The sequence below is a fragment of the Vicugna pacos genome, chromosome 12 (assembly GCF_048564905.1).
Source record: "Vicugna pacos chromosome 12, VicPac4, whole genome shotgun sequence".
Classification (NCBI taxonomy): Eukaryota; Metazoa; Chordata; class Mammalia; order Artiodactyla; family Camelidae; genus Vicugna; species Vicugna pacos.
Genome location: NC_132998.1, coordinates 3,766,783 through 3,793,873, shown reverse-complemented (window position 1 = coordinate 3,793,873; position 27,091 = coordinate 3,766,783). Strand labels below are relative to the sequence as shown.

Sequence of the window (27,091 nt, the reverse complement as noted above, 5' to 3'; positions counted from 1 at the left end):
TTCCCTCTATTCCAAATCACTAATCAAACACTTGGAACAGTTTCAATACAAAAGATGCATTATCGTATTATAAGATAATTTTTACGTTTTATTTATGTTTCTGTTTCAGATGTTTTCTATGACATCTTTAGTACTAATTTTGATAACAAATTGTTCTATTAGTATGAGGCAGTTACATTTTATGCAAAAGTCTGCCTTGCCAAAGTCTTTGCAGAATTCAAGACTTGTCTATTCAAGACAGGTCATGACAAAATGGTGAATATTTCTGTCCATTGGTATACAGACTAATGTCACATAGCATTAACATAAACATAATTTACAATCATTTCTTATTCCTCAGCTTGGGAGTTACACACCAATTGTAAAGATTTTTACATTGTGGAATTCTCATTATTTCAACCTTTGCTGATGAGTGAGATAATATATGAACATAGTTTTCAAAGTATAAAATATAACATTCTCAAAATAATATCTAATATGTAAAATGAAGTGATAAACAAGTAAAATGAAATTACATTTGACTATAAGGATAAGGCATATCTTTTAAAACTAAAAGCATGTCTTTGAATTTTAAACCATGAGCTTAGTTTTATATCACATAAAACTACCCCACAAATTTACTTTCTTCTTTTATTACTTCTGATCATGATGGAATACCTAGTAACAGACTAGTTCTTCTGCTACAAATAACTATAAAACTCACAAAAATATTAGGAAACAAGCTATGATAGGCAGAATGATGGCTGCACAATGAAGTTCATGTTAACCTTACATCACAAGAAGGGGATGTGCAGAATGCCTGGATCAAGATGTGTACCTTGAGAAAGAATATTATCCTTCTGGATTATCTGGTGGGCCCAATCTAATTGTATGAATCCTTAAACATAGAGAACCTTTCTAGGCTGGGTTAAAGAGATGTGATGTGATGTGAGCATAAATCAACCTACTGTTGCTTCTTTTTAGGTGAAGGAGAGGAGGTATGGACCAAGAGAAGCTGGCAACCTCCAGGAATGATGGAAAGGCAGGGTAATGGACTGCTCTCTAGACCTCTACAAAGAAACACAGTCCTGAAGATACCTGGATGTTAGCCCAGTGAGACCCATGCCAGACTTCTGACCTGCAGAACTGTAAGATAATAAATTTGTACTGCTTAAGCCACTAAGTAGGTGGTAATTTGTTACAGCAGCAACAGAATGCTAATACAGTATTTAACATCTGGAAGATGGCTGCTGCTATAACAAATACCTAAAAATGCAAAGTGGCTTTGGAATCAGGCAGCTAGCAGAGGCTGGGAAAATGTTGAGGAACATGATAGGAAGTGCACAGACGGCCTCGTACCTCGACTGTTGGTAGAAATATAAACATCATTGACAGCCAGTGAGGAATCAAAAGGAAGTAAGGAGCATTAAGGAGAAAATCAAAATCACTCCAGCAGAAGCCTAAATAGTCATGAAATGACTGTTAGTAACTTCATGGACATTAAAAGCATTTCTCGTGAAATCCCAGAAGGAAGTAAGGAATAGGTCACTGGAACCTGAAGAAAAGGGGATATTTTTTACAGTGGCAGAAAACTTATTAGTAAAATTGTGTCCTGCAGGACTTTTAAGCAATGAATTAATGCTAGTTAGCTAAAGTTTGCAAACAAAGTGTTGAAGGTAGTCATTTTTTTTTTCTCTCCTTGCTGCTTATTTGTAAAATGCAAGATGAAAGAAATCAATTGAGGATAAAGCTATTACAGTGGAAACAGGACTTGATGATTTGGGAATTCTCAGCCTGCCTAGATGCAAGAGATGTTACACTTAAAAGGTGCACTATCAGAAAAGAATACTTTTAAGAAAAAGCTGACGCTTTGCTCAGCTTTTCCTTAATGATTTTGAAAAAGCAAAAGGTCAGAGTATTCAGTCACACAAATGGGTCTTTGAAAAGATTAGTGGTGTGACTCACAGATCCTCTCAATCATCTCAGAAGAACCAAAAGTAAAGGATTATCTAGGAAGTTTCTGTGGATGAGACCCTTATTTTATGGAGTGAATCCCCACGATGTACACAGGAGATCCAGAAAATTCTTGAGAATTTTATATCAGAAATACCGCCAGCTTGGACCAAAAGGAAAGAAACATTAACAAGTGAAAAAAGTTGCCAGAGCCTCCAAAATTCTATAGGCAAGTAACAGGCTAATAAAAATTCTCAGCAGTCAACTCAAGGTATTTCTCATGGAAAAGGAAGGATATCTTAGAAAGTAGAATTTTAAGCCCAGAGGACAGAATTTCAAGCCCATAGAGGGTTATTACAAATTTTGAAACCTAATGGAATTTGCCTGGTGGATTTTGAAATTACCACTGACTACTGACTGCTTTTTCTTTAATTTTCTCCCTTTTTGAACCAGAATGTTTGTAACTGTTACCTTGGTCCTGTCCCATCATCGTTTTTGGAACAGACAACTTATTTCTTTAGTTTCACAGTCCTACAGATGGAAAGGAATTGTGCCCCGGGTTGGATCACACCCAGAGCCTCATCCCTACCTAGTTGGGATGTTATAGATAAGGAGAATTGAGAATTTTGAATTCTTTAGATTTAGATGTGATTTGGAAATTTGAGTTGATGCTGTAGTGAGTGAGACTTTTTGGGACCTTGAAATGGAGTAAATGTATTTCACACGTGGATGGACATATCTATCTTTGAGGTCCCGAGTAATAACCCTAAGATGTCCATGCCTTAATTGCCAGGACCTGTGAATATTATTGTATATCACAAAAAGGACTTGGCAGCTGTAATTAAGAGTACGGGTACAGATGATTAAGGGTACTCTGAGAAGGAAGACTGTCCTGGATTATCATAGTGGGTCCAATCTAATTACATAAGTTTGTAAATGTGGAGAACTTTTCTCTGATGGGTCAATGTCGTGAGGCAGAAGGAAAAAGAAGAGAGACAGGAGGTGACAAGTAGCTTACCTGCACTTGCTGGATTTGAAGATGAAGAGCGGGAGCTGTGAGCCAAGGATTGTGAGTAGCCTCTAGAACCTGGAAAAGATAATAAATACTATAGTTTGAAGAAGAAATGCAGGGAAGTCATCATCTTGATTTTAGCCCATTGACACCGGTGTTAGACTTCTCATCTATAGAAATGTAAAATGATAAATTTGTATTGTTTGATTCACTACTGCACAACTGTTTTCAGTCCCCAGACAACAGACAGCTCATGATTAATTTCTGAGAGAAGGGAAACATACAATGGCCCATAATCTTCCAGGCTCTCTGTTTAAAGGCACTTCATGAACCACAGCCCATGGAAGTGGAACTCCAGCAGAACAGAGTGATCTTGCTGAGCTGAGGAAGGTAAGTTCTGAGATTGGGGCAGAACCCTCTGGAGCACAATTTGACAATAAAATTTATTTATCATATCTCTTATATCAGCCTGGAGATTATGGTCACTTTTATGGAAATGTCATATTTTATCCCCTGGGGTTTTGTCTCCGTAAAGGTAAATCAGATATCCTGGGCAGGGTACGTCAGGGAGGCAAGATGTTCATAGAAGTCTGCTGCAGAAATCTGAATGGGGTCTCTTAATTCTTCAGTGAATTACTAAGCTGGCCCTTATGGGATGAAACTCCATGAGACCTAACAGAGAATAGCTGCCAGGGATCTGTGCTCTCAGTAGAGGTTTAGAGCATCATGCATTTCTGGGAGACATTGATTTATGATGATCCGGAGTAAAGAAATAGTGCTAAACACTGGAGAGACTCAGCTGAAATACTGGAAACACTACTTTTTAGGGGTAGGACTGCTCTAGCATTAGAGTTAAGGTTGTTCTATAAAGCTTAAAAACAAGACTTGCAAGTGCCAAGGTGCTCTGCTTATCTAGCTAAATTTACTGCTTATCAGAATAAACACAGCGATCTTTATGGGGAAACAGCAATATTCAGATTATCAACAACATAACATCTATAACATTCAGCATAAAATAGAAACGGTTACTGTGAGGAACAGGAAAATGTTACTCAAAACTGGGGAAAACATCAGTCAATCAAAGTTGACCAACATATGAGAAACATGTAGTTAGCAAACAACTATTCTAAAAGTGTTGGGGGATTTAATGGAAGGATGGGCACAGTTATTAAGTTGAAGTACCCATTGAGACATGTATAAGGGTAAACAGAAGCTCAATTTATGCAAAAAAAAAAAAATTTCACCTGCGGGGCTTAACAGTAAGTTGGACACTGCAGAAGAAGGGATCAGTGAATCTGAGACAGGGCAGTAGGAGGTATCTGAACTACAAGCAGAGAGAGGAAATGGTGATAAAATGAACAAAGCCTCAGTGATCTGTGGACAATATGATGTGGTATAACGTAATTAGCTGAAGTCTTAGAAGGAAAAGAGGAATAGAAGAAATGTATGTAAAGAATTAATGGATGAAAATTTTTCAGATTTGTGTAAAACTCTCAATTTAAAGATATGAAAGGCTCATTGTCCCCAAGTGTTATTAACATAAAAACAGTATGTGATATTACAGTTACACTGCTTGAAAATGACAGTAGAGATAAAAGCTTAAATACAGCCAGAGAATGAAAATGAACACACAACATACAGAGGATCAACAATTGGCCTGATTGCGGACTTATAAGAAATGGTGCAGACTGGAACAAAGAAAAGCCTTCTTTAAAGCATTGCAAAAATAAAACTATCAACTTAGAGTTATCTATACAGGATAGATAAATTTAATAAATGAAAGGAAAATAGGTTTTCAGCTAAAAACAAAGGCTGAGAGAACTTTTTCACCAATAGAACCCTGTAAGACATATTAGAGAAATTTAAGTCAAAGGAAAATGAAGCTAAATAGATAGATCTGCACAAAACAAAAAACTGCATCACAAATGGAAAACATCAACAAATATGAAACACATTTTTCTCCTTTCTCAATTTTTTTAAACTTAATCAATTTCTTAAATCAAAGATAATAATACATTGTGGCTTTTTATAATATATGTAGAGGTAAAATGTGAGACAAAATTAGCTCAAAATACGGGACCAAGGTAAACGAAAGATACTATTGTTAAGTTCTTCCATGATACATGAATGCATAGTAGCCGTTACTACACGTTGTAAGTTAAGGATACATATTATTAGTTTGAGATTGACCTCTTAAAAGTATAACTAAAAATCAACAGAGGAAATAAAATAGAATATTAAAAAAAAACACCTCTCAGTTAATGCAAAGGCATTTAAGAAAAAAATAAATCAAATCACCCAACCAATTTAATCCCAGATGGGCTAAATAGAAAACAAGTAGCATTTTGTTTTACTTAAATCTAGTTACATCAGTAAGGTACAACTCTCCGTGATACAGACTAGGTGTATTTGTGACAAGGGCTAGTCTTAAAGCACAAAGAATTTTTTTCGAAATCTCCTAACAAACAAAAACAAAAACAAAAACAAAACAAAAGCAAAACCCTCTGGAGCACAATTTGACAATAAAATGTATTTATCGTAGCTCTTATATCAGCCCGGAGATTGCTGTCACTTTTATGAAAATGTCGTATTTTATCCCCTGGGGTTTTGTCTCCGTAAAGGTAAATATGCCTTTCTATGGATTCTTAAAGATTATCTTCTAGGCACCAATCCAGAATGCTGAATAAATAAGCAAGAAAGATTTTGTACCTATGGTCTTAGCTCCTTCCTGTTATTCTGCAGCTTGCAAAATTTATTAATAGCAAGCGTCATAAATATCTGGGTATAAAAGTAACTGCTTGGGCTGTGTTATGTAAAAAGGCTAAACTCCACCACCAGGAGGGGTTTTCAGACTCTGTAAAACCCACCTCACATAGGTTGCTAGCACTGGACACAGTGGTGGTATGTTGAAGTGCACAAACAAATACAGGGTATTGGATGAGGGGAAAACAGCAGACGCCTGCCTACAACCTCCTGGATCATCTTTTACACTTTCATTTGGTAGTCAGTGACATTTCTTACTGCATTGATATTGACTTTTAAAACACACTGAAACACATTTTAAAACACATTGAACCGAAGGAGCCCCCATCCATGTAACACGCAGTGACTGGAGCGTTGATGTTGGCCATCCTGCTGTGTCTCAGGATGCTGGCCCGTGATGACCTGCTTGCTCTTGTCTGCTCCTGGATCTTCTTTCTCAGCTCCCGGGCCCTGACTCCCTATCCTTCCTGGCTTGTCATATGCCCTTTTGGCCTAGTTTATTTGGGAAACCTTGGACTACACTTTCTGGCTTGTCTCCGGGTTTTTATCTCTACACGATCCCTCATTTTCGTTTTCTCTGAGGCTCCATTTGTGAGACAGCTTCAGTCATTTTTAGCCCTGTGGAACTCTTCTGCCAGAGCTGATCAGTACTTCCCACCAAGAGATGAATAACGATAGTGGAATAAGAAATCTAAGGGTGAAGTGGGGTGGGAAGATAATTCCAGGATAGGAAAAGAACACAGCCCAGTAGGAAGGAAGCAATTAGAGAAAAGGTACACAGGAAGAGTTGAGTAGGCGCTCTGACAAGGCCAGAGGATTGGAGAGAATGGATCTCTCTCTACATAGTTGAAGGCAGAGCTGAAAAGGTGTGTCTGGGTTAGAACCAGCCAAAGCTCCAAAGAGTTTCTGATTATTACACCAGCACCTTCACAGAATAATTAGTACAAATAATTTGGGTAGGATAATACATGGGGAGGAGGCAGGGTGGAAAATCAAGTTCACCTTTAAGTTTCTCTATTCTATTGTTTTGGTTTCAAAAGCCAAAGGAAATTCTTAGATACAGACAAACCGTCTGGGAGAACAGAAATCAGTTTCCAACAGATTATCAAGAGAGATTCTCCCTCGCTGTGAAGAAAGAGAGAGGAAAACGAGCAGAGACAGGCTGAGACATCTGGAGCTCTGAGGGTTCCTGGTCTTTGTAGCCTGCTGCCCAGTGATGGTGCCATGGAAATAGCAAGACTGGAGAGATGACTGCAGGACGTGTCTGGCCAGATGGGGCTCCCAAGTCCCGTATTTGGCATAGAAGTAGCAACAGAGTCATTTCCAAGCCCCATGTACTACACAGAAGCAGCAATAGAATCACTGGAACTGAAGAAGCCTGGACACTTGAATAGCAGCCTGTGTGAAAGGCCAACCACCAGATGCTTCCAGCTACTGAACTCACCCACAAGCGTTCGAATGGGATTAAGCCCTGGAGCTGTGGCAACACAGTGGAAACTAAACCATGGGTATCAAGTGCAGTTAAATGTCCTGCCATCCTGGCACGTTGGTATTGGGGTGGAGCAGGGTGGGGATGTCAAAAAAGAAATGAAATTGTTTTAATGAAAGATGGATCCTGGAAAAATTAACTCTGTTCTGCATCTTAATTTGTGAATGGACATTCTTATTGTCAGTGCAAATATTCAGTGAGTGTTTTGTGTTAGGCCCTGTGCTAACAACTTTGTGTGTAGTGTCTCATTTGATCTTCACAACAATTTTTTTATGAATTATAGAGCACGACTTTAAATTGTGTAGGGCACGAGGCAATCTCTAAAAATTCTATCTGTACACTTCAACCTCCAGGAGAAACTCAAGGCTCAGAAATGCAGTTCTTTCAGTCACCCAGGTTGGTTTTTCTCTTTAGCCACCCTAATTATTGTGCTATACTGTGTCCTAGGCTACATAGGAGCAAAATCTAAGGAAGGTTTCTCTCTGAACCAGAACAGAAGCATATCAAGTTGATGACATTGCTCAAAAAAGAGGACTGCTTGCTGAGAAGGGCTACTGTGGAAGAAAGAAGCAGGATGTATGGTGTTCATTGCCTTTGTTCACATTTTCTCTCTTCATTTCTCCATCCCAAATTGTTCTATGCATGAAGGTGAACGCTTAAGACATTATTTTCTCAAACATGCTTTTGGGGGGTACGATTTCTACAGAATTTTAATAGACATAACAAAAAGGGTTCCCAGGTCAGCAGAAGCTAAGGAAACAGTAAGTACAGCAGGTGAAAATCGGTGTGTGCAGGCCTGAGGCGGGGAAGGGGTTTTTTTTTGTCCTGAGTTCACACAGCCTTTGTAACTGCAGAATTCTCACAGATTTTCATTAGTATTTCAGTGGCAGTCTCTTAGGAAGGATCTGATTTGCAGCATTTCTTAAACTTATTTGAGTTTGGCTTTATAAACGTATTTCAAGTATCTATTTATTTGTTTACGTACATGTGTAAACATGGGTCTTTTGTGCATATGCATGTTTAGATGTACATGTGTATGTATTATTTGATTGATTATCTGCCAGAAATACCTTAAGGGAACAATTGGGATGGGATATATGGTACAAAACACTGATCTGTAAAAAGGATATTCCTAAACAGCTTAAAATCTGGGGATCAGTCTTCCTGCTCCCACAAGGTCATTACTGGACCTGTCTGATCCTTTCACTTTATTCCTTATCTTTGTTTCTGCACATAAAGAATTGGGTCTTAGGAGTTTTTCTTCTTCCTATAAATTTGTACGCATTCATTGCATACTACACATATTAACCTTTGTCTTATATATTACAAATATTTCCCACAATATTTTGTTTACGGTAATATTTTTTATAATATTTTTCTTTTGTTTATAGTATCTTTGACCTAGACATTTTTTAATAAATGACTCTTTTCCTTTACAAAGAAAAACAAAAAGAACATTTTGCCATTGTTAAAAAGAATGGGGTAATTCTATGTGTATTGATATGGAATATGCACCGATATATATATAAAGTGTAAAAAGATACAGGACAATGTGAATATTATGCTGCCATTGATAATAAAGGAAATGCACATTAAAAAAAAGGGTAAGATCTTAGGTAACTGGTACCTACCTTGCAATCTGATTCCATCTCTGAGTCTTAAAAAAAATGATTTGACTTTCAACAATAATGCACAAACAATCCCTCTACGGACTGATACCTGCAATTTCTTCCAGTGGTATTTTTGCATCTCCGACCTTAGGCAAGTCAATCACTCTGCAGCTCAGCTTGCCCTTCTGAAAATGAGACTCTTAGCTAGGATAACCTAAAAATGTCTTTTTACATACATAATTCTCATATTTTGGAATATGAGGAGCTTAGAAAGATATTTAAACTATCTTATTAGCCTCCAGATTCTGTTATCAATAAATTAGCTCCTGTGGTAAAGTTTCCCAAATATTTGGAAAGAGCTTGCATGTAACTCTTTGCAACTGATTAAAAATCTGAAAATATGATAATAAGAACAGCTGGCATGGGGCCCAAAGCCCCATTCAATTAACCCCAAATCCTTTTTGAGAAGGTAACATGAAGGTTTAAAATTGCCACTATTGGTGGAACATATCCTTTTTTATTTTTGGTTTAGAAACGCAGGCTTACTGCATCTCTCCCTGCCCTCACCACTTTCAATCCTCATTCTCCAGAGAACGGCAGACATCTTGCATAACACCTATTACTGTGGCCCCAGGATATTTTCCTGGGGTCACATTTCTCTCTTTGTGCACACACTTACAAATCCATGAAAGCGCATTTCTTGAGAAGAATATTTAAAAGGGAACATAGGGAAGTCAATCAATAGCAACCAGAGCTTTAAAAAGAGACTAGTGGGAAACCACAGAAAATGTCAATATGAAACCCTTATCAGCTCTTCATGACCTGTTTAAGGAGTAAGCTATGCCTTGGGGCTCTCTAGCCCAGTTATTCATTAACTGACAGGAAATGCCTGACCCGAGGGATATTATTATTATTTCAAACTTAGTCCTTTTATTTTTCTCCCAAAGTCTACAACATCTCGAAAATTTCAACTGAATCCTTCTAATACACTCCTTTTTGTGTGACTGTACATTTTCTAGAAACTGATAAATTGTGTCCAGCAGGAAAAAAAGTGGAATTTATTTTAAATGTTGTCTGAAGGTTACAATCTTATTAGAAGTCTATGAATTTGAAAAATGGTAACTAGGCAATGTCTGACAGCCATGTATCCTGCAGCCCACTGACAGCAAGTGAGCTCTCGCTGCTCTTTCTGTGGATATTTCTATTCAGAAAAACCACCAAATGCAATTTTATTTACCAAACATGTCACTGTTGTTCCTCTGAATGTTTGATAGTCTCTTCAGTCCATAATTTTTATTTGTTTTTATAAAAGATCAATTGGTGACTACAAGGAATGTGAACTAATGCAATGTAACATTCAATTTTACGCCTGTTTTTCTTTTTGCCAAAAAGTGGTGCCCTATTTCTCTTGAATATCATATATATGTATGTGTGTGTGTGTGTGTGTGTATATATATACATATACATATATATATATATATATACATATATATATATATACACATATTTCATCTCTGTGTTTAACATTTGGTTCAACTAAGTACAGATGGTTGATATTTGGTAGTATTTTGAAACTGACTCCAACCTGGAGCTGTTATAGCACCATCCAGGTTTTGTACTGAGGAGAATCCAAAGCAATAACTATAGCTGATAACACTGTCACATAGAGTTCTGCTGTTTCATTTAATTCCTGAGCTTTGTTCCTATTTTTCCAACCTTAAGCAATGGTCTTTGATGTGAATTATTATTAACAGAAAGTGCACATACAATCAAAGTTGCAGCGATAAACAATTTGTATTTTTAATCATTATGTGGTGAAATGAAATCCGAGGGTATATACCTCTCAACAGTATGCACTTATATTCCACAGCTGATTAGTGACATCAAGAAGCTGAACAATTTTTGGATTCTGGCTGAATGGCGAAGAATACTTAATATATAAAAGAGAGAAGGCAAGGGGTAATTAAAAATATATTACTATGAAAACTTATCAACTGGTCTCATCTATGAGTGAGAAGAAGGAACTGCACATGGCCATGGCTTTTGAGGGACTGCAATTCCAAATGTGAGTACTCCACGGCATACCTGAGTATACAAAGTATAATATACGGAAGTAAATGGTCACCAACTGTGAACTTATTTGTTATCATAATTTTAGCAGAGGTGGACTGGATTGTCTTCTGTGGTTCATATATTAATACCAATTGAGTATTCATGTTAATATTGATTTTTAAATTTTAACCTCTCAAACTTTTATCAGGGAAACAGAATTATAAGAAAAATATTTTAGTATTATTAATGAGGTCTAAGTTCATTGAATACTTCCATTCCAATTTAGCTTCTCTGAAGTGGTGAGATAATTCAATGCCTACTCGGGCAGAAGAAATAAATGACATAAAGAGTCAAGGGACTCTGGCACATTATGAGGGATGTCATTGTGGAGAGACGGGAGCACAGGTAAGCGTAAGTGGTGGCCACGTAATAATTAGATGGGATGGAGCCATGAGAACTAGTATTCACTGTACATGGAATAGAACGATCATCACCAATCAAGGAGAGACTTCACAAATCACATTTGGAAATCCACAGTTCATTTAAAGCTTTTCTTTTTTTTTTAATCACTGTACAGAAAATTTATAACATAGTGACAGAAACAAAAATATCCAAGCTCTAAAGCTTTTCATTTTAAAAATGCCTATTCATCTATAGATTCAAAACAAGACATGACTATGTTTGTATATGTCTAGTCCATGACTTTTAATGTTTCCTGACAAATCAGATTTCAAAGTGTTACCTTAAATTGTAGTAAATACATTTTTTTTTTGCAGAACCTCTTTAACTTGAAAGAGTTCCAAAGAAGTGGCAGAGGTAAGAACTATTAGTTTTGCCATTTTATTGTGCAAATTGAAAACCCCATTCATTATAGTGTAGAAGCCTCTGCGGGCCTGAGTGGTCTCTGCAGTCAGAGAACGAGATATTTGCATTTTTTAATTCAAACATGCTGGAATGCCAGAATGTCTATGATCATAACCTTAATGAGTAAAAATAAAGTTTGGTATCAAATTGTTTTAAAAATATACACAGAAAACTATCAACCATTGATGAAGGAAATTAAAGAAGACTTTAAAAAATGGAAAGATATCCCATGCTCTTGGATTGGAAGAATCAATATTGTTAAAATGGTCACACTGCCCAAGGCAATCTACAGATTTAATGCAATCCCTATCCAATTACCCAAGACATATTTCACAGAACTAGAACAAATCATAATAAAATTTATATGGAACCATCAAAGACCTAGAATTGCCAAAGCATTACTGAAGAGAAAGAAAGAGGCTGGAGGAATAACTCTCCCAGACTTCAGACAATACTATAGAGCTACAGTCATCAAGACAGCATGGTATTGGTACCAAAACAGACATATAGACCAATGGAACAGAATAGAGAGCCCAGAAATGAACCCACAAACTTTTGGTCAACTAATCTTCGACAAAGGAGGCAAGAAGATACAATGGAATAAAGACAGTCTCTTCAGCAAATGGTGTTAGGAAAACTGGACAGCAGCATGTAAAGCAATGAAGCTAGAACACTCCCTTACACCATATACAAAAATCAACTCAAAATGGATCAAAGATTTAAACATAAAACAAGATACAAAAAACCTCCTAGACGAAAACATAGGCAAAACATTATCTGACATACATTTCAAAAATGTTCTCCTAATAGAAGTAAAAGCAAGAATAAACAAATGGGACCTAATGAAACTTACAAGCTTCTGCACAGCAAAGGAAACCAGAAGGAAAACAAAAAGACAACCTACGGCATGGGAGAAAATTTTTTCAAATGAAACCAACAAAGGCTTGATCTCCAGAATATATAAGCAGCTCATACGACTCAGTAAGAAAAAAATAAACAACCCAATCCAAAAATGGGCAGAAGACCTAAACAAGCAATTCTCCAAGGAAGACATACAAATGATCAAAAGGCACATGAAAAAATGCTCAATATCACTAATTATCAGAGAAATGCAAATCAAAACTACAATGAGGTATCACCTCACACCAGTCAGAATGGCCGTCATTCAAAAATCCACAAATGACAAATGCTGGAGAGTCTGTGGAGAAAGGAGAACCCTCCTGCACTGCTGGTGGGGATGCAGTTTGGTGCAGCCACTGTGGAAAACAGTGTGGAGATTCCCCAAAAGACTAGGAATAGACTTACCGTATGGCCCAGGAATCCCACTCCTGGGCTTATATCCAGAAGGAACCTTACTTCAGGATGACACCTGCACCCCAATGTTTATAGCAGCACTATTTACAATAGCCAAAACATGGAAACAGCCTAAATGTCCATCAACAGGTGACTGGATAAAGAAGAGGTGGTATATTTATACATGGAATACTATTCAGCCATAAAAACCGACAACATAACGCCATTTGCAGCAACATGGATGCTCCTGGAGAATGTCATTCTAAGTGAAGTAAGCCAGAAGGAGAAAGAAAAATACCATATGAGATCGCTCATATGTGAAATCTAAAAAACAAAAACAAACAAACAAACAAAAACAAAGCGTAAATACAGGACAGAAATAGACTCATAGACATAGAATACAGACTTGTGGTTGCCAGGGGGGTGGACGGTGGGAAGGGATAGACTGGGATTTCAAAATTGTAGAATGGATAAACAAGATTATACTGTACAGCACAGGGAATCATAAATGAAAAAATGTGATAATGAGTGTGTATATGTCCATGTATGACTGAAAAATTGTGCTGAACACTGGAATTTGACACAATATTGTAAAATGATTATAAATCAATAAAAAATGTTTTAAAATATATATATATCTGAGAAGTGAGAAAGCAGGATTTTTCTAAACTACCCTTTCATCAATTTAATATTTTATATATTCCACATATACTTGTTGGGAATTTTCAAGAGTTAAACAGTCTTAGGCACTGAGGATACAGAGATCACCAAGACTCAGGGATGCTCAGCGTAACTGAGAAGCTGGTTGGTAAGCATTCAGTTACAAGTCAAATGCAGTGTGCTATGATTTACCCTCGAGGATAAGTCCTGTGGTTCACCCTCTTGCTTATTCTGTGGTTTCTTTAGGAAGGAATGTCCAGTTGTCAAGGCACAGATGCATGGAGACTGACTGGGAAATCGTCGGTGTCCTACAGGGCTGACCTTCTACCCTGCCTCTTTCTCGATCGCTGTCTTCTCAGACTTCCTCACCTGCAACTTAACTCTGTCTTCTGTGTCCTCCCATAATACTTTCCATCTGAAGTATTAGTATTTCCCCAGATCACCTGCCTAGGGTCAACTTTAAGGTGCGACTTAATAGCACGACAGCTGATCTCTACTTTCATCTCCCCACCCCCCTTTCCTTTGGCTGTAAAAGGAAGGTAATTTCTAAATGTCTTACACCTGCCAGCTTCCTTTTGCTACCAAGTGACTGAGGCGGCTCTCCCTGCCTAACTAGCCCAGAACAGAACGCCAGATGAATCCAGATTGTTGGAAAACTCTACTGAGAAAGTACCTCTGTTATATCTTGTGCCTGAAATAACTTTCTTTCCCACTCTGGTTTCCTTTGCCAGATAGGATAATAGGGTTCCAGACCCAGGCTACTGAACCTATTGTGAGTCTATGTTAAAGACAGGATGAAGGCCCTTCACCGTGACTCTGCCACACTCTGTGCAACAAGGACTAATATATCTGCATAATATATTTTATATATATATATACACCTTGATTGCTCTGCTCAACATTCTGCAAGATCTAACTCCAAACTGACATTTCATTTTGCCAGGCCCCATCCTCGGGGTGGATGAAACTTCTCTTCTCAAATTTCAAACCAGAGCACCTCATTTCCATTAATATTCTTTTTTGGATAGAGTTAGAAGAGAACACAAAAGTGATAACCTCAAACATACAATCTAAATGTAATTATTTTAAAAATTCTATTTCCTAACCGTTTTATCAGATTAAGAAAATTGCAAATCCTTCCAGGGCAGGCACCGTTTGTGTATTTCTGTGTGTGGAGTAGTCATTATTGCTGGCTGCATCAGCCTCTGAGTTTGTGATCCATGGCCCTCCAGAAGGACCGACAGACAACGTGGTCCATATCCAGATGTCCTGCTTTACGAGGCTAGGCAGAGCAGAGGCAGCTGTGACCATCAGTATCTGTCACACATCCTAATCTGCATTCAACAGTGACTAGAGCTGAAGGGTCTATTTACTCTCTTACATTGTCTATATCTTGTGTCAACTACTTGATTTGCTTCATCTGTAGTACAGATGAAATTCCCTGCTATTTTAATTCTCCTGGGTCTTTTTTATAATGCAGAATGTTTCAAAGGCTGACACTCGGGCTTTGTCTCATATCACATTTTTAACAAAGATACTCGAAGGATGACACCAGAAGTTCTTGGTATCAGTGTATGAAAACAACAACAGTGGGAAAGCAAAGGTATGATCTTAGGTCTTTTTCACTTAAATAGTGAGTACACCATTGTTTGGGATAATACAGTCATATCTTGGATTTTATGCTTTTAATTACGCAAAATATACAGTTGAAATCAGTGGTTCTAGAGCACAGGGACATGTACTCATAGAGATCTTGGTGTTATTGCAAGGAATACATGCAAAAATCCATATATACATTGGTTTTTCCTCCTAGGTTGAAGGCATATTAGGTCTTGCATACATGTATATTATATCTTTTAAAGTGTAAAGAGAATTCTTCAGATAAATAAAGGATAAATATAATTAAATGCATTATCCAAATATAGATTATGATAAAAAAGTCATGATTAATGTCTATCGAATTATTTTGGTATGGGAATCTGCAAATGTTTTGATTTTTAAAAGGTCTTCATTCTGAAAAGTTAGCAATTCTTAACCTAAGAAAATATGCACTCCTATCCTTATAGGTAATGGATGAGACAGAATTAGAATCATTATTTCCTTTTCATTTTCTAGAATGATCTTCTATTTGAAAATATCAACTTTGAATATTCCTATCTGACTCCTAGTATTTCAAGTGATTAGTTACTTAACAGCAATTTTATGCCTAGAACAATAAAGATTACTTTACGCTCATCATATTATTTATACCTCACAGTAATCCCATGAGGTAAGTTTTATTTCTCGCCTTTTATAGAAGAGGAAACTGAGGCTTAGCAAGACAGAACTTGGCAAAGGTGACGCAGTCCTATTATGTGACAGAACATAAATTAAGCCATGTCAGAATTATTTAATGCCTCTGTTATACACAAGACATCAAAATTAAACAAACAAACAAATATTCCAAAATGCTGGAGAGACAAGTATCACTAACTCTTCAACAGGAAGTTATTTATTAAATAGGAAGTTCATTTGTCAATAATGGGTCAAATTTTCCTATTGCTTATAATATTATTTGAAATAATGTTTATTTATTATTGCTCCTTCTATGGAACAGCTGGGCAAAGTAAAATGAACAAATAAACAATAAATCTTTTTCAATTCTGAATAAGTAGATTCTAAACAGGTAATTAGATGTCAAATGTAGTTGTTCTGTGAATTAAATTAAAGTTCTTTTTCAGGATCTGGTATCAGACCCCATACTCGGAAGAATGTAAAATCTCTGTACTCAAATCAAGACTTTTCAGAACATTGGAATAAAAATAATTTTATATTAAAGAAAAAAATTGATATTTGACTATTGTTAATAAATACTTAAAAAGGCAGTATCACAAAAAGTTTAAGAATATAGACGCTAGAGACAGACTACTGAGACTAACTTTGTTTGCTTACTAGCTACTTATTAGCTGGGTAATCTTGGCCAAATCTCAGCCTCTCTGAGCTTTGGGTGCTTCATTAATTTAGTGAGGGTTAACAATAGTAGCATATAATATTGTTATACGAGGATTAAAAAAGACAATTAATGTAAAGTGGTTAGCACTGTGCCTAGACCAGTGTTAATTTGGAAAAACAATCATAAAATATTATGGTAATTCCTGACATCACAATGAGAGAAAAATCTACCATCAAATTTGTAACAGTTTGACTAAGCTTTTAAAAAATTCTTTAAATTCCTATGATTTGAGTTTTTTCCAAGATACATTTCTAATAACATAGATTGAACAGCCAGAGTTCATTAGAACCCCTTGCCCTCCTTGCATGCTAGTGAGATACATTAGTTGCTCTACAAATGGTGAAGATTTCCTTTCCTATAATCCTTCTGAGAAAAAATAATTGAACGTTTTTCCTTCCTACTTGGCAGTCTATGATAATGGCCTAATAAGACATAACACATAGAATGTGACAAGTGTCAGAGATGAAGTAATTTGCAATTTGAAATAGTGGAAATTGCAATTCAAAGATCTTATATAGTTTTATTCTCTAAACATATTACAGTGGCAGGTGTGCCCAAGAGAATATTGCTACATCAATTGTTAGGCAAAAGTTTACTAGAACATTTTCATCAATTTTATTTTTGTAAGTGCTTAGTTCATATTTATAAGTTAAGTCTAGTGTTGATTTCCTGTTACCATATAGTAGAATTGCTATTATCAAACCAGAAAAATTTAGGTAAAGTGCTTAGAATAGTCCAAAACCAGATGTTCAAAGGCCAGTGAAAATATGCCTCACGCATGCTGTTTGCTGTGTATTTGACACTTTTCTTGTGTTTAACTCTTCTAACTTGTTAATTCTTCTAATTACCCCGTGATAGAAAATTATTATCCCTATTTTACAGATCAGGAAGCCAAATAACAGGGAGTTTGAAAAACTTGTTGAAAGTCATAAAATAAGTGGCAGAGCTGGACTTTGAACCCAAGCGATTGGTTTCTCAAATTTCCCTTCGACCATTATGCTATCTTGTTTCTCAGTGTCTAAAATACAAGGCCAAAAGAAATGTTAATTTAATTAAAATAACTAAGAAGATAATTTTAGAGTCAGAGATTCTCTATACTTTGTGCTTAAATGTGAAAATCACCAGCAGAGATGTTGTGTTAGGCCCCTGTTTCAGAAAAGAAAGAAATGGATAGGTCAACTGTACAGGGATGAAAGTCCACATGAATTTTTAATTATATCTCTGCAGATTATGTTCAACCATATTTTTATCATGCATTTCATTCATTATATATAGCATCTTCTACCCTGTCTATCTTGCTTGACTCAACACAGAGAACACTCCACATCTCTAGGAGCTTCCACCTTGAAATCAGAAGAACAAACAGAACTCAAGTGAATCAATATTATCATCCATCCAATGTCCTCAATCCTTTAGAGTAAAAACAATGGTTGAGTCTATTTCTCTAAAGACTTTGAACTGGTCATGTAAATATAGGAACTTTATAGAAGGCACTTTCTCTTTTCAGTCTCTAAATGATATATAAATCTGAGCTGCAGATGAACTTCAACAAGTTAAATTTTCATCAAGTTATTTCTGAACTTATAAGCTGCCGAGTACACAACCACAGAACATTAGTATTTCAAAATTAATATTAGGTATACACTAAGTACCTTTTGAATGTTAGATATATACTAAGTACACAGTGTATACATTAGGTGTACACTAAGTACACTGCATATTTAAAAATACTCTGATCTCTATTGTTAGCTTTTAAAATGTATTTATATTTTAGAGAAGCAAGGAGTAGCATAATGTATATAGGAACCACATATTAGGGATGAAAATCAAAGGTATAGTCTTTGGTAAAGATACAAGGGCCACGGAGATCTGGAGCATTCCAATTAATTGCCTTCTTAGCACATTTACTCTTCAGAGTAGTCCTTACCTAGGAATGATTGATAATTTTAAAAAATTGAAATAGAATTGTGACAAAAAACCTTAACACTCTTTCATTGCATGAATGACATTGTTCATAAATAGAGAGCTTGTACCACTGTTTTCCATTATTCAATAGTTCAGTAACTATTTTTGAATTCTTTGGATATATGTAATAGTTACTGTGCTAAAGAGGTTGCAAAGATAAATGAGACATGCTCTACACTTTAGGAGCTCAGGTTCATAATAATAGGTAATCTTATGGTGAAAAGACTTCCCTCATTCCAGCATATTACACACTGGGTTATAATCATCTATTGTGTTTCCGTCTCTTTTGGAATCTCTGCAAGACTGTATTTTCTTCCTTTTTTGCATCCCTAGCAAAAAGTTCTCAGCCTGGCACAAAGGAAATCAAGATTTGTTTTGGCAAAGGAAATAGACACTAGTACACAAGGGTAGATGCCCTGTTCAGAGAACAGGTAACTGCCCTGTGTGTCTGGAAGTAAAAAGCAGTCATCTGAAAGGTGAGTTAAACAGAAGCCACCTCAGTAATATCCAAATAAAATATTTTAGTAAAATTCTAAGTATTTTTAAAAAAATTATTGTGAGTATCACAGAACATTTTTCTTACAGAAGATGCTATTACTCTATAAGAGTAACTATGAGTTTCTGAGAAACAAACCAAAACCCACTTGATTTCAGTTCTAAGAGAACATCCTTTCCTCCCATTATAAGGAAGTAGGGGGTCCTACCTAGGTTAGCTGCGACCTGGATCTAATTCTCTTTTTAAACATCTTTAGTATCAATCCAGAGCACTCTTTTTTTAGCTGAAACTTTGACTTTCTACAGGTACCTTTGTATGACATTTATACATGCTTAAATTGCTCCCATCCTAAAAGAATAAGCGCCCCTTGGACTCCCTGCAGTCATCCAGGTGCTGCCTACTTCTTGTTCCCTTTCATAAGAACTTCTTAAGGGGTGTATTCTAAAATGCTTTTCCCCTGTTTTTTCACTTCCTACTCACTTTCCACTGTATTCCATTTTAGACCCTTACCACTCCACTCGAAGTGCTTTTATTAAAATCGCCAATTTTCTCTGTCACTGAATAAAAAGATATTTCTTAGATATTATCTTGTTTAGCCTCTAAGCATAATTTTACCAAACTTCTTCCTCCTTGAAACACTACACTTCTATTAGCGATCCTCCCGGTTTCTATTTCTTCTTATTTAATCTCCTGTTTGATTCTCTTTGAGTCTGCTTTTCTAGTTCCTACACACTCTTCCGCAACAATTTCATTTCCTCCAAAGCTTTAATTACTGTCTCTATGTCAAAAACTCCCATATTGTGATTTTCAGCACAGACCTCTCCTTTGGGCTTCAGATTTCTGTATCTGCCTACTTATGTGACATTTCCACTTACATATCAACATCATCTCAAAATCAGCCCTATCTAACTGTTTAAACTAGAATTCTATGAATCGCACTTTACACAGCCTCTTACTCCCCACTTGTAATAAAAAAAAACCTAAAAACTGGTTTTTAAAAAGATATTTTCAGTATTTTATTGTTTTTCCTTTGTCCTCTATTTTAGTTTCTTTAAAAAAAATTTATTGTAATAAAACTATAGATAGCCTAAAACGTTACCACTTCAACAGTTTTTAAGTGTACAGTTGAGTGGCATTAAGAATTTTCACACTGCTGTCTCTTCAGCAAATGGTGTTGGGAAAACTGAACAGCAGCATGTAAATCAATCAAGCTAGAACACTCCCTTACACCATACACAAAAATAAACTCTAAATGGATCAAAGGCTTAAACATAAGACAAGATATAATAAACCTTCTAGAAGAAAATATAGGCAAAACATTATCTGACATATACATCTCAAAAATGTTCTCCTAGGGCAGTCTACACAAGCAATAGAAATAAAAGCAAAAATAAACAAATGGGACCAAATTAAACTTACAAGCTTCTGCACAGCAAAGGAAATCATAAATAAAACAAAATGACAACCTATGGAATAGGAGAAAATTTTTGCAAACGATGAAACCGACAAAGGCTTGATCTCTAGAATATATAAGCAGCACATACAACTTTATAAGAAAACACCAAACAACCCAATCCAAAAATGGGCAAAAGACCTAAACAAGCAATTCTCCAAGGAAGACATACAAATGGTCAACAGGCACATGAAAAAATGCTCAGTGTCACTAATTATCAGAGAAATGCAAATCAAAACTATAATGAGGTAGCACCTCACACCAGTCAGAATGGCCATCATTAAAACGTCCACAGATGACAAATGCTGGAGAGGCTGTGGAGAAAAGGGAACCCTCCTACAATGCTGGTGGGAATGCAGTTTGGTACAGCCACTGTGGAAAACAGGATGGAGATTCCTCAAAAGACTAGGAATAGACTTAACATATGGCCCAGGAATCCCGCTCCTGGGCATGTATCCAGAAGGAACCCTATTTCAAAAAGACACCTGCACCCCAATGTTCATAGCAGCACTATTTACAATAGCCAAGACACGGAAACAGCCTAAATGTCCATCAGTGGATGACTGGATAAAGAAGAGGCGGTATATTTATACAATGGAATACTATTCAGCCATAAAAATGACAACATAACACTATTTGCAGCAACATAGATGTCCCTGGAGAATGTCATTCTAAGTGAAGTAAGCCAGAAAGACAAAGAAAAATGCCATATAAGATCACTCATATGTGGAATCTAAAGACAAAAAAAAACCATAAATACAAAACAGAAACAGACTCATAGACATAGAATACAAACTTGTGTTTGCCAAGGGGGCAGGGGGTGGGAAGGGTCAGACTGGGAGTTCAAAATTTGTAGATACTGACAGGTATATACAGAATAGATAAACAAGATTATGCTGTATAGCACAGGGAAATATATACAAGATCTTGTGGTAGCTCACAGAGAAAGAAAATGTGACAGTGAATATATGTATGTTCATGTATAACTGAAAAATTGTACTCTGCACTGGAATTTGACACAACATTGTAAAATGACTATAGCTCAATAAAAAGTTAGGGAAAAAAATAATTTTCACACTGCTGTGAAGCCATCACTGCTATCCATCTACAGAACATTCTTTATTATCTCAAATAAAAGTAGTCATTTTAATGAAGAGTATTTCTTTAGGACCCACTGGTTTTCCCATGGTCATTGCTACCACACTGTGTTATTGCTGTAGCTTCCTAAATTATACGTTCACATCTATACTTCATATTTTAATCCAATCTTCAGATTTACCTTTGAAAGTCTCTCATCTATATAGATCCCATTGTGTTTAGAACAAAGATTAATGCATGAAGCATGTCTTCTCCAGCTTCATTTTCCATTACTCTCCTTTTGGTTTAATGTGCTTAATTGTTCCACTTGAAAATTCTTTAACTTTTTCAAATGAGCTTTGCTGGCTTTCACCATACTTGGCAGTTTTTACACTTGCTATTCCGTGTCTTAGAATTCTGTTACCTTGCCATCTCCCTTTATGCCTAACTACGACATATCTATAGTCAGTCCATGCCCACCTGTTGCCTGCTTCCATACCCACTATGTGAGCCTTGATTGTATCACCCTGTGCTCTTATAAGCACAAGATCAATCTTTATTTTTTTGTGCGAGATTTAAATCTTTTATAAGATTGTGTCTGGCACATTTTTTGAGACTTAATAAATATTTGTTGAATATGTGAATATTTCAAATACTCCTGGAGTGTCTACTATGTTCTAGACATTGGTTTCTGCAGTAGAGATACAGCAACAAGCCAAAATAAAGTCAACATTGTCTTGGAGAGGCAAGGCTAGTAATATGAGATTGATGATAAAACAAAATAAATACATTCATATCAGTAATGTGCTAAGAAGAAAATTAAAGTTAAGAAGGAGAGAGTAACTGGTTTAAAAAATAGATTAGATGAAGTCTGTTTGATAAGACTACATTTGATCAGAGACCTGGATGAAATGTGGTGCTGTGGTGGACAGCTGAGAGAAGAGCTGTCCAGAAAGAAGGCTTTTCCAGTGGCCGGAGGCGGCGTGTGCTTGGCTTGATGGATGAGGACCGCCAGGGCACATGGGTGGGGCTGGTGAAAAGAGGGAAGGAAGTGCCAGGTCTGTAGAACCTTTAAGACCATGGTTAGCACTTTGAGTGAAAACGTGAGCTACCGCAGGGTAGTGAGCACTGACGGGACATAATATGATTTACTTTCTCAGAACACTTTGGCTGCTTCATAAAGAGTAGGCTTTACTGGAGAGAGTAAGTATGGAATTAGAGAGGCCACTTGGGAGACAATTTTAAATGGTCCTGGTGAGTGATGACAGTGGTTAGAGCAAAGTGATCAAAGTAGAATTGAAGAGAAATGGTTTGTTCAGGATAAATAAGGTGGAACTAATAGTATTTGCTGATGAATTTGATGTGGAATGTGGGAAAATAAAAGAAAATATTTATGATTCCAATAATTTTTCCTTGAGCAAGTGGGATGGTGGTGTTGCCATTTACTGAGAAGGGGAAGAGTGAGAGAAGCAGATTTGATAGTGATAATACAGAATTCAATTTTGGAGATGTAAAATTGGGGATAATGCAAACATATACAAGTGGAATTGTGAGTACAGAGCTGGATGTATGCATGAATGTATTTCACTTACTTTCTATGTACGCAAAGAAAAATTAATCTTTTGAGCCTCATTTTCTGAATCTATAAAATGACCCTGCTGGATTAAAGGTAATATACTTGAAGCACCTATACTTGAATTACCCAAAATATACCAACATAGTGTAAGCATTCAATAAGCTTTAAGAGTTTTTCTTCCTTCAAAATGCAGCCTGTATCGTGAAGTTTTTGTGAGATCCAATTGAGGCATGGGAAAATTTCTGCAAACTTAGAAATATCAAAGTGTAAAGTACTAGTTCCATGATTTCCATTATCGTTGGCAGTAACAAGGTTTCCGTACATTACATTGGCTTTTTATACTAGCGTTGCTTCTGGAAAATAGAGCATAACCTTAAACATATATATGAAATATGTTTATTTCTTTGGCTCTTTGTGTAGTGGAAGTCTCAACAAAAAGAAGCTGTTTTATTTTTTTTCACCTTTATATAATCTTCAGGTCAATGGAAAATTGTAATTCTTAATCATTACATGGACAAAAGTGGAATGAGCACCCAAGGATTATTTATGGTGTTAATTTCCTAGAAGATACATTATGAGCGGGATAATTTACTCCGCAAAGAAAAAGCTGTAGCCAGCTAGGTGTCATGATCGCCTTTCAGCCTGTAGAAATGGATGGCGTCCAGGGCTACAAATACAATTTTTCCTGGTATAATCTGGTTCCATTTTGATTAGATGTCAGATAAAGGAAGCAAGACAAGCAGACTGTCTTCTCTGATAAAACCACATTTTTATTATAGACCTCTCATCAGTGCATTTCATTCGGTAATCCTTGCCAATGTCAGCTACTCTAAGTCCTGAATACTCATGAGACACTGGATTCCATTTAAAGAAAGTTTTACCTTTCCGCCCTCTTTATCACCATAATGTAGAAAATGAAAAAAAGCATTCCATTCTGATACTATCATATCTATGGTCTTGAAAAGTAAGATAGAAAAATGACATATTCATTTATTGGAGCTAATATGTTCAGTTCCAAAAGTCAGAAGGGAGATCAGGAGCAAGACAGTCATGTCTGACTTAAAGAAATTGTGAATACGGACTTATAGGGACTCACTGATGAGTGTTTAACAACTTCCTTGATGGAGATTGAAAAGAGTGATTCAAAAGAGATTTTTAATTCAAAGTCAAGTCAGTTATTTATTTATTTTTACATCTCTTTTGTGAAAAGCTATCTTGTCTAAGAGAGTGATTATTAAAACAGAAGGTAGAAGAATAAAACTAACAAACAGTAAAATTTTGAAAGTGACAGCTTAAAAAAGTCAGTGGGAAGGTTTGAGCGGGAAGTTAAGGTGAACACTAGAAAATTAAATGCCAAGTGAGAGTCAAGTAGGAGGAGGAGGCATCACCAGCAGCTGCTGGATACAAAGGCACTAAAATCTGCCCTTCCAATGAGTAATTCGCCTTTGCCTTTATTTTGTTGCATTTAACTTAGAAGTCTGAATTATGATGCATTTCTTCTGATGTCTGGTTTAATGACTTTGACGATGAAAACCCATGTCTAATTTCCCAGTCTTGGTTTTCACCTCTTAGTTTTTGCTTATTTTTCTTCACTGATTTTACAGCTTCCCCTGTTTTCCTGACTTGAGATTTCTTACTGCCTTCTCTACGTGATGACTTTGCTTGTACATCTGATTCGGAGTATCCTTTGACTCTGATTATCACAACTTTAGTGGCCGGTGGAAAGAGCCAGATATCCACTGACAATGAAGATTATTTAGTCTGGATAAGAGGTTAAGAGGCAACTTAATGTGTTTTACAGTTCCTTTTACAATCAGAAGGTGCTAACAATAGTCCTCTCAGAGTCCAAAGGCTGGGTTGCATCCTTGTTACCTTTGGTTAGTCCTTTTCTTTAACGGAGAGAGAACTCCCTGATTCCAGCATGTTCTCATTGAGAGAGAGAGGGAAAAAAAAAGCTGTTGCTGTTTGCAAAGCTTTCAGCTCTCCTACAGAATATATTGCTTTATTCATTAAATCAATAAATATTTACTGAATGAGCAGAGCACTATGGTAAACACTACAAGAGATGTAAAGCAAGGCAAGTCTCAGACTTAATACCCTGATCTTACCAGTGCTGGACATCTGGACCAAAAGGTCACCTCTGATTCTTGATAGCTATATACTGAGCTCATGGGTGCAGGTAGCAACTCTCCTAGGTGCCGCATAAAAGCATACAATGGCATCCAAGCGTCTTACACTGTGTCATTTTTCAGCTTGTGTTCACTTAGAGGAGACATGAGTGTAGACTCAAGGAAGGAAAAAAAGAATTGCATATACTTTCACCTTAGAAATTTATAAAAACTCGCACAGTGTTGAGTAATGCTATAACCAGATTAAGCAAGATTAAAAGGCCTTTAATAATCTTTGTGGATTTATGTCTGGGGAAAAAAAGGAAACATAATTATTTTCTTAGAATAATCCCCAAATGAACAGCTTACCAAATGACTGTGTAAAAATCATTTTTTGTGGGGAGTCTTGCAACGTGGCAGAGTGTATATACGTGTATGAGGATATTTAGCTGTCCTATTTTTATGACCCCAAAGATTTCTTTTTTGTGTGTGTTAAAAAAGCAATGATGTGATTTCTACTCAGTCCCTTTTAACATTCCAACTGATTAACAGCAGCCGATTTCCCTTCTCAGATCCTTTTATTAGTCACACGTTCTTTTCATTTATTTTTTGCAAATTTTTCCATAAGAAATATTTCAGGACCATTTTAGGACCAAGAGATTCATCTCTGAAAGCAAATACAGCTCCATGTTCTGGGCGAGGATTGTTGATCTTAAGGTAAACTCTTCCCAAATGAGGACCTTCCAGTTTATATCACGTCGTTTCTTTTAAAATTAGACACTATAGCATAACGTTTATTTCTGCAGGCATTCGAGAAACACATAGGGTTTCAGCACCAGCTGTGTCACTTCCTGGCTGTGTGACTTCTGGCAAGTCAGGTATTCTCCCCATCATCATTGTTCTTATCTGCTAAATTAGGGTAATAACATTCCACACCTCGCATGGTCAGTCTTAGGATAACACGTGATCATACATATAAAGCACCTACTGAGGGTCTAATAACATTCTTTCTCATTTTGACTCTAATTAGAGAATACCCAGGTAGAAAGGTGAGAATGCCTATTCATAGCTTTGTCTTTAAGAATCCATGGGAGACATTTAAATTTAAGAAAACAAAGGAGGAAGAGAGAGTACATGTATATTTGGGGGGGGGGGGGCGGGTTGTGGGATAGGGGGATGCTGGGTAATAGGGCATTTGCACTTTGATAAACATAAAGTCAGTTCAACAAAACACATTTAACTAAGTGTACCACAATCCCCAGGGGAATATGAAAATGGAGTGGAATGTACAATTTTAATAATCTTTTGAGGGTCACGAATGGGGTAGTGATCATGAAATTCCTGACTGACCACGTAACCAAAGCTCAGTGAGCTAATAATTGAACTTGGGTGACCCCTCTCAGTTCAGAGCCACTTCACCTTTTTCACATACACCTCTGGAATGAGGTTCCTCGGATTTTTATTTGTTTGCGTGTTTTCTTTTGTTTTGTTTTACATTAATGCAATGATTTGCTGACATGGACTTCAGGCGCCACGTAACAGCACATTTAGATTCTTCTATCATTTAAAACTATTCTGTTTTAGATCGAAATCCACATTTGAATTCACTCCTGCTCAAAACAACAGTAGCATCCCCAGGATAAGCAACTTCGGTTCCTGAGATGTGTTTCTCTTAAATAATGACAAATTTCAAAGTAAATTATTTTGCCCATTTCTGTAGCAATCTTGTCCCATTTTCTCGTTCACTTA

At 36.5% G+C, this 27,091-nt stretch overlaps 1 protein-coding gene across 1 annotated transcript in view; it reads right to left on the bottom strand.

The window, feature by feature from the left end:
- Positions 1–27,091, bottom strand: part of LOC140700363 (uncharacterized) — a 204,851-nt gene that overhangs the window by 60,688 nt on the left and 117,072 nt on the right. Inside the window, exon 3 of the mRNA XM_072973874.1 lies at positions 2,951–3,019. Coding sequence (XP_072829975.1) covers positions 2,951–3,019 — 69 coding nt within the window. The remainder of the gene's footprint in view (positions 1–2,950; positions 3,020–27,091) is intronic.